This window comes from Ascaphus truei, chromosome 1 (genome assembly GCF_040206685.1).
Source record: "Ascaphus truei isolate aAscTru1 chromosome 1, aAscTru1.hap1, whole genome shotgun sequence".
Lineage (NCBI taxonomy): Eukaryota > Metazoa > Chordata > Amphibia > Anura > Ascaphidae > Ascaphus > Ascaphus truei.
The window spans coordinates 371,520,279-371,530,163 of NC_134483.1; the positions used below are offsets into that span (position 1 = coordinate 371,520,279).

Genomic DNA, 9,885 nt, shown 5'->3' on the forward strand with positions numbered 1-9,885 from the left:
GCGTCCATGTCCGATGGCGTCATACTCCTGGGTCCTTGTTGGCACGCAATCGTGTTACGCATTCTTCTAATGATGACCTAACCAGAAGATTATGGCCATCATTAGAAGAATGCGGTTGCTATGAAGGAATACAACGCATGCAGTGCGACAGAGATGCAGCCCGTGTCATTATGTGCCCCGTGGAGAGCCTAACAGGAGGGAATCGGCATTCGGATGGACTGCGCATGCGCAGGAGATTGAAACGCACCGTGCTGTATGCGTTCCACTGCTACAGACACAGACGGATGACCTCATCACTTATGGACATCAGAAGACGGACCGCACATGCGCTGTTACTGAAACGCATCGTAACACGATTGCGTTCCAACAAGCAGGACCCAGGAGTGTATATATATATATATATATATATATATATACATTGTGACAGAAACCAGGGGATGGTAATAAATTCCATATATAGGGCTCCCAGGATACTGAACAGCTTCTGTCCTGTTTAGGCTGGAAAGTGCAGCCTCAGAATGCATGCACTCCATCCCACAGTTTGGCAAGTGCTGGAACTGAGGGGTGAGGGATCCAGACCAGAGTTTGTCTGCTGCCTGATTTCTGTCACCTGTCCTGCTAGATAGAAATCCGGTATGTAAGGCTGATTTCCTGGTTCCTCTCCCCTCTCCCCCAAGAGACTGGAGGCAGGAAGGCTGCTGGAAGCAGAGAGGGGAAAAGGCTCTCCCCAAACAGGTTAAATCATTCTGTTCCTTTATCAAATTGCAAAGTTCCTTATTTTTGTTTGTTGGAAGCGGATAAGCCGCTCCAAGCCCAGTCAGGGTGAACCTCAGTTAAGTTATTGCTCAGGTGAGCAGGGTTTTGTTTTGCTTGTGTTTTCTTTTGTATTCAGTGTGGCAGTTTCAGTGCCTGGGACTGAATAAACCAGGCAGTAGCCTGTTTAAAGGAACAGCACGTTACGCCTCGTCATTTAACCTACCCTAAAAGACCGTGTTCTAACAGTCCCGGACAGACGGCGGAGCCCTGGAGTAAGCCGTTTGTCACAGTATATATATATATATATATATATATATATATATGTGTGTATATATATATATATATATATATATATATATATGTGTGTGTATATATACACTGGCGACACACTTTATTCGAGCTCGGCTAGTCCCACGAATTCGGGTATACCCGGGTGTATTGAGGTTTTTGACTGTTTTCTGCCCGAGTGCATTGAGGTATTTTCCAGGCAGGGATTGAAGCATTTTATTCCCGCTGGCTGCAATACTGCACAGTATATATATATATACTGCATTACAATTCATGAATTTATGCCATCTGGTAGACACGCGAAGCATTGCAGCCTATTAAATCCTAATCATTATCATTTAACAGATCAGCCGCCCGTCAGCCAGGCATGAACCCAGGCTGGGAAGGCAAACGCAACGGGGCTTGTCAGAGGTGAGGAGCGGCGCATTCCAGGTATCTGCCAGGTACATACTGGGTATTTGCTCGAATAAAGTGTGTCGGTGCAGTATATATATATATATATATATATATATATATATATATATATATATATATATTTCTCAAACCGTCGTATGCCTGTCTGTCTGTCCTGTGTCTCCCTGTCCCTAGGGGCAATCGCATTGGACCTTTGGCCTGTCACTCCGCCTCAGGCCAATGAGATGGCTCCCTTGGCCCGCCCGCCCCCGCACACCACTCATTGGCCTGCGGCCAACACACTGACACCACTGCCACACTCTCCCACCCCTCACTGAGCTTTGGGAATGCTTCACAGCACCTAATCCTCACTGCTCTGGGAGATTTGGGAACGCTACACAGCACCTAACCCTCACTGCTCTGGGACGACGCTTCACAGCTCTCAACCAACAAAACCCTCACCGCCTGCTACCACCAAAAGAACTGCGGAATCAGGTACAGACTCTTAGCTATATAAATATTGTTTTCACCACTGCAACATTCCCCACCCTCACGCAACAGCGCACGATCACCTCCACACACCGCACGCTCACGGAGTACACACCGATGGCCACCGCCTCTTAACAACCCCCCCCTCGCCCCCCCCCCCCACCAATGCAGACCACGACCGCATGCCACACCTCTCCCGGTACCGCAGCCCATCTACGACCCGCACACACTCCGGCCTACCCTGCCAACACCCCTCCCCTTCACCTCAACACAACCATGCCAGACCGCACCTTCACCGCCAAAACACGACACACCCCCAGCAAACAAACACACACTCTGCTAGCTACTCACTTTCACCGCCACAGAACCACATCGCCACCGGACAATGCACGCATCTCCTCCGGAGGCCGCAACACCCACCCACACAGAGCACGAACACCCCCCCCCCACGAGCCCACATCACCCTCTGATACTCACACATCGTCACCGGACAACGCACGCATCTCCTCCGGAGCGCTGCAACACCCACCCACACAGAGCACGAACACCCCCCCCCCCCCCCGAGCCCACATCACCCTCTGATACTCACACATCGTCACCGGACAACGCACGGATCTCCTCTGGAGGCGGAAACACCCACCCACACAGATCACGAAACCCCCCCCCCGAGCCCACATCACCCTCTGATACTCACACATCGCCACCGGACAACGCACGGATCTCCAACACTACACCACAACCACTCCCGTGGAGCGCAACCCCTTCCGCACACCGCAAGTCCTCCTGTATCCCGGAGGCCCCCCCCAAACCACTCCTGTAGCCCCCACAGAACCACATCGCCACCGGACAACACACGCATCTCCTCCGGAGGCTGCAACACCCACCCACACAGAGCACGACCCCCCCTCCCCCACGGAGCCCACATCACCCTCTGATGCTCACTTTCACCGACACCACAACACCCACCCACACAGATCACGAACACCCCCCCCCCCCCGAGCCCACATCACCCTCTGATACTCACACATCGCCACCGGACAACACACGCATCTCCTCCGGAGGCCGCAACACCCACCCACACAGAGCATGAACACCCCCCCCCCCGAGCCCACATCACCCTCTGATACTCACACATCGCCACCGGACAACACACGCATCTCCTCCGGAGCGCTGCAACACCCACCCACACAGAGCACGAACCCCCCCCCCCGAGCCCACATCACCCTCTGATACTCACACATCGCCACCGGACAACACACGCATCTCCTCCGGAGGCCGCAACACCACCCACACAGAGCATGAACCACCCCCCGCCCCGAGCCCACATCACCCTCTGATACTCACACATCGCCACCGGACAACGCACGGATCTCCAACACTACACCACAACCACTCCCGTGGAGCGCAACCCCTTCCGCACACCGCAAGTCCTCCTGTATCCCGGAGGCCCCCCCCAAACCACTCCTGTAGCCCGCACCCCCCCACAAACACTCCCGTAGCCCGCACCCCCCCCAAAATACTCCCGTAGGCTGCACACCACACAAACACTCCCATAGGCCGCACCCCACACAAACCCTCCCGTAGCCCGCACCCCCCCCAAACCCTCCTGTAGCCCGCACCCCCCCCCAAAAAACCCTCCCGTGGCCCACAACCCCCCCCAACAAAGACGCACGTAGCCCACAAACACACCAACACCTCCCCTAGGCCGCAACAACCACCCATAAGGGCCCACACACCTCACCTTCATTCAACACGTCCTGCCACATGTCTGCTTGGAAAACAAATTTAGCCTCACAGTGTCACTTACACACAAACACACACACACAACACTCAGCCACACACCCAACAGCCAGCCACACGCCCTCAGCCACACACACACATACGCCCTCAGCCACACACACACATACGCCCTTAGCCACACACACACATATGCCCTCAGCCACGACACACGCCCTCAGCAATGCGCCACGCGCCACGCACACACACGTCCTCAGCCACGCGCCACGCACACACACGTCCTCAGCCACGCGCCACGCACACACACGCCCTCAGCCACGCGCACACACATGCCCTCAGCCACGCACACACATGCCCTCAGCCACGCACACACACGCCCCCAGCCACGCACAGCCACGCACAAACACACCCTCATCCACACGCCCTCAGCCACGCCCCACGCCCTCAGCCACACACACACACGCCATCAGGCACGCCACACACACTCGCCATCAGGCACACCACACGCCCTCAGCCACGACACACACACGCCCTCAGCCACGCCCACATACACACGCCATACACACACACGCCCTCAGACACGCCACACGCACTCAGGCACGCCACACGCCCTCAGCCATGCGCACACACACACACGCACTCAGGCACGCCACACGCCCTCAGCCATGCCACACGCCCACAGCCAAGCCACACGCCACACGCCCTCAACCACGCCACACGCACTCAGCCACGCTACACACCCTCAGCCACTCCACATGCCCTCAGCCACGCCACACCCCCTCAGCCACGCCACGCCACACGCCCTCAGCCACGCCACACAAACTCAGCCACGCCACACGGCCTCACACACACACCCAACCCTCCTGTGTTGATACGCCACACAAAACAACACTTCAACACACCCCTACCTACCCCCCACACCACAACCACTGCAACGCACAACTCACGCTGCTGCATATTCAACACACCTCCCCTACCCAACGCCTCAACACACACACACACGGACGCCAAAACACCCCAACACACCCCCGCCACGGGAAACACACCTCCCCTTCACCGTGCTGCAAGACACACTACACTCAACACAATGCAGATTTACAGGTCTGGGCCCCCCCTCCCCTTGCACATCAACCCCCCACACCCCCAAAGTGTACACCAACACACCCCCTCCGCTGGCAACACACCTCCCACAGGAACTCAGCTCTTCGTTGAAATAAAAGATATTTGGAAGACAATGAAAATTGAGCCGTCTGTGTCATTTCTTGCACAAACAGTCAGCACACCCCCACACACAACACCCACCCACCACTCACACACACCCACACAACACTCACCCACACAACACTCCCTCACCCACACACACACCCAACCCTCCTGTGCTGATACGCCACACACAACAACAATTCAACAATCCCCTACCCCCACAACACCCTCTCCGCTGGAAACACACCTCACCTTCACCGTGGTGACACACACACTACACTGAAGAGAATGCAAATTACCACGTGTATGCCCACCCTCCCCTTGCACCTGAACCACCACACCCCCCCCCTACAACGCCAAACCAACCCCCAAACATGCACACCAACACACCCCCTCCGCTCCCACCACACCTCACACAGCCAGTCGGCTCTTTGTTTAAATAAAATACATTATTAACACAATACTACTTGGCCCGTATCTGTTATTTGGTGCACAAACATTCATCACAGACACACACAACACTCACCCACAAACACCCAACACTACACCAACCACACACACACAATACTCCACCAACCACACAACCAATACTCCAACATACACACACACACCACTCAGACCCCCAAACACGCAACACTCACACATACACCCACACAGCCAACACACACCCAACACTGACACAGAACACGCAATCACACACCCAGCCACCACTCACACACCCAGCCACCACTCACACACCCAACACTCACCCACACTCCCCACACTCACCCACCCCACACTCACTCACCCACACATTCACTCACTCACCCACACACCCCACACACACCCACCCCACACTCAACCCCACACTCACCCACCCCACAGTCACACCCCACACTCATCCACCCACCCCACACACACAAGCAACAATCACACACACCACAAAAACACAACACATACACACACTATTCAGCCACACACACAACCAACATTCACACAACACTCACAAACACCCACCCAGACACACAACATTCAAACACACACACACACCACACAACAACCACAAAACACCGCTCAAGACTGTCACACTTAACCCTTTTACAACTCTTTCACAGACCACCGCCGGATGCCTTGAACACCGCCACACCTGAACGCTGTACCCAAAACACAGAACACAACAATTGGATCCAATTGCCCGTTCACACAACAACATCAGTAAGTATACTAAACACACACGCATTGAAACACTTCACTAAGATCACACACCACGCCTACCGCAACACACACACACACCGCCTACTTTCGACAACACACCACAAGTGACACACACAACAGCTCTACACCACCTACAATACCGCACATCAAAACCTGAACACAAACAACACATCTTGCCAACCCAAAACATGCCACCCAAAAAACACCTTCGGAAAACAAAACATACACACCCTGACACTGCAGGTCACACGCACACGCACACACAGCAAGGATATCTACTACACCACACAATGCACACACCCATTTCACACACGTTGAAATGCACGCACACAATCAAAACAAACAACTCACAACGCATGACACTATAGCTCACCAACAAATACTCACAACCACAACATCAACAGCAACAGATAGCACACAGCAACATCACACACTACTTCCATATAATACACAGACACCAAGTACATCAAAGGGACAAAGAAACACACAGCATCCTAACACACCAGTTCCTCAACACACACACAACATCACCTGCTAATCAAACACTAGAGCGCCAAACACGCCTTGCACAACAAAGAGACAGAGCCAGAGTCAGAAGAGCAACAGAACAACAACAACAACAACAAAAACACAGAGACACAGCCACTACATCAAGAGCCGCTCAGACTCCAGAACAGCATGAGGCACACCTTGCAAAAGACCAACAATGGGCTAGAAGATCACGAGCCGCGAGCCGCAGAGATTACAGAACAGCATGAGGCACGCCTTGCAAAAGACCAACAACGTGCTAGAAGATCACGAGCCGCGAGCCGCAGAGATTACAGAACAGCATGAGTCACGCCTTGCAAAACAACACCAACGTGCTACAAGATCACGAGCCGCAGAGACTACAGAACAGCATGAGGCACGCCTTGCAAAAGACCAACAATGGGCTAGAAGATCACGCGCCGCAGAGACTACAGAACAACACGAAGCACGCCTTGCTAAACAGAGAACAATACGGCGCACATCAAGAGCACAACAAAAGACAACAACAGAGACACTACAAGAACAACAACAACACACACATAGTACATTAACGCATTCAACACATTACACTTTGCTACGCGCTGCTTTCCTATATAATCCACACATACTGTACCAGCAACATCCAAATGTCAACATTGGACACATTGACACTATATGTCGCTACTGTCAAGCAAAGAAATTCCACAAGGAATCAGCTGGAATGTGCTGCAGCAATGGCAAAGTTCAGCTCCCACCTCTACACTCACCCACAAATCCACTTCTTTCATACGTCAGGGACAACTTCAGAATCTAAACATTTCCTACAAAACATACGCAAATACAACTCCTGTTTCCAAATGACATCCTTTGGTGCTACATCTATAGGGGAACAAATAGGATTTAAAAGTACTTTCAAAGTACAAGGTCAAGTTTACCACAGAGCCAGCTCTCTGCTCCCATTACCAGAACAAGATCCACAATTCTTGCAAATTTACTTCATGGGTGATGAACAACAACAAGCTGATCAACGATGCCATTGGATACCCGATACAAGATGTGATATTGTCATCTCCTTACAAAGGATGTTACATGAACACAACCATCTCATTAACACATTCAAAACATCACTTGAACGCATGCCAACTGATGACTATAAAGTCATTATCAGAGCGGACAAAACACCAGTGGGTCAACATGAACGTCGCTTTAATGCTCCACAAATCAACGAAGTCGCTATTGTTATAGCAGGGGAACAATTTAATACACGGGACATCATTCTTCAGCGACGCACTCATTCACTCACACGCATTTGTGAAACACATCGCTCATATGATGCTCTTCAATACCCTCTCATACTTTGGAACGGTGACGATGGCTATCACTTCAACATCATGCAAGTAGACCCAGCTTCCCAAGCAAACACAAAAAAACCTGTCTCCGCTATGGACTTCTATGCATACAGATTAATGATACGAGATGCATCGCAAAACCACATTTTACATTGTCGCCAACTCTTTCATCAGTTTATTGTTGACATGTATGCAAAAATTGAAAGTGAGCGTCTTCTATACATACGTTTACATCAAAAACAACTTCGCGTTGATCAATACATACATCTCAGGGATGCTGTTGGCAACGATGGTAACGTTGACAACATAGGCAAAATGTTAATTCTACCAGCAGCATTCACAGGAAGTCCTCGACACATGCACGAATATGCTCAAGACGCTATGGCATATGTTCGAGCATATGGACGACCAGACTTCTTTATTACATTTACATGTAATCCAGCTTGGCCAGAAATAAAACAAGAACTTGGGGATGGCCAGGCACACAGCGATCGACACGACTTAATCGCCAGAGTATTTAGACAAAAACTAATCACATTAATTTACATCATCACTATGAGTTATATCTTTGGACAAACACGATGCTGGATGTACTCAATAGAGTGGCAGAAAAGAGGCCTTCCACATGCTCATATTCTTATATGGCTCAAAGAAAAGCTACATGCCATAGACATCGATAACGTTATCTCAGCAGAGTTGCCAAATCCAGAAGAAGACCCAATACTATTTGCAATAGTCACAAAAAATATGATTCATGGGCCATGTGGAAACATTAATATTCATGCACCATGTATGAAAGACAGTAAATGCACCAAAAAATATCCTAAACCATTCATTGCAGACACACAAAGTGGAGATGATGGATATCCTCAATATCGAAGACGCGCTCCCACAGACAGTGGATACACAGCAGCAATGACTATTCGAGGCAACAAACACATCCAAGTTGACAACAAATGGGTTGTTCCATATTGTCCACTTCTTTGTAAAATTTATAACGCACACATTAATGTCGAATACTGTAATTCGGTTAAATTAATTAAATACATTTGCAAGTATGTCAACAAAGGAAGCGACATGGCCATTTTCAGAATCACAAATGAACACATCCAGGACGAAGTGACACTCTACCAGCTGGGAAGATATATAAGTAGTAATGAAGCCGTTTGGAGGATTTTCGCTTTTCCCATTCACGAACGACACCCAACCGTTGTTCACTTCACTGTTCATTTAGAAAATGGACAGAGAGTATACTTCACACCTCACAACGCAGAGGCAGTTGCTGCTCAACCACCAAACACAACTTTAACTGCCTTCTTTCAATTATGTCAACACAACTCTTTTGCAAGGACATTGCTTTATCCGGAAACTCCACGATATTACACTTGGAATGCATCCACAAAACTGTTCAAGAAAAGAAAGCAGGGTATAGCTGTTCCAGGAACGGATGCCCTTGCAAGTGAAGCCTTAGGGCGTGTCTACACTGTTCACCCAAACAGCGCTGAATGCTTCTTTCTCAGAATGCTACTTCATACCGTTCCAGGGCCAACTTCATTTGACGCTCTTAAAACTGTCAACGGTCAACTGCTTGCCAAAAGCTTGGCTTACTAGAGGATGATCAACACTGGAATAGTACATTAGCCGAAGCTGCATCACAGTCATTGCCAGCCAAAATTCGCAACCTTTTTGCCATTATCCTTACCACCTGCAACCCATCAAACCCCAACAATCTATGGGACACATATCGAGAAAGCATGAGTGAAGATATACTTGCCAAAGCACAGAGAGACAATCCATCACTCAATGTTCACTTTTCACCAGAGATTTTCAACGAGGTACTCATATTGTTAGAAGATACATGTCTATCTATCAATAACAAAACACTACTTCAATTAGGTCTACAATCTAAACAAAGTAATCATCACGATGTACTCAATACAGAGCTTATGCAAGAGAAACAATACAATAT

At 50.2% G+C, this 9,885-nt stretch overlaps 1 protein-coding gene across 1 annotated transcript; it reads left to right on the forward strand.

Moving 5' to 3' along the window:
* Positions 1-7,214: 7,214 nt before the first annotated feature.
* Positions 7,215-9,527, forward strand: LOC142499645 (uncharacterized). The gene has a single exon (XM_075609339.1). The coding sequence runs from the start codon at positions 7,215-7,217 to the stop codon at positions 9,525-9,527; it is 2,313 nt and encodes a 770-aa protein (XP_075465454.1).
* Positions 9,528-9,885: the final 358 nt, after the last annotated feature.

Bases quoted from the DNA above. Each gene is read 5' to 3' on its own strand.
- LOC142499645 (XM_075609339.1), top strand. From the start codon at position 7,215: ATGTCAACATTGGACACATTGACACTATATGTCGCTACTGTCAAGCAA.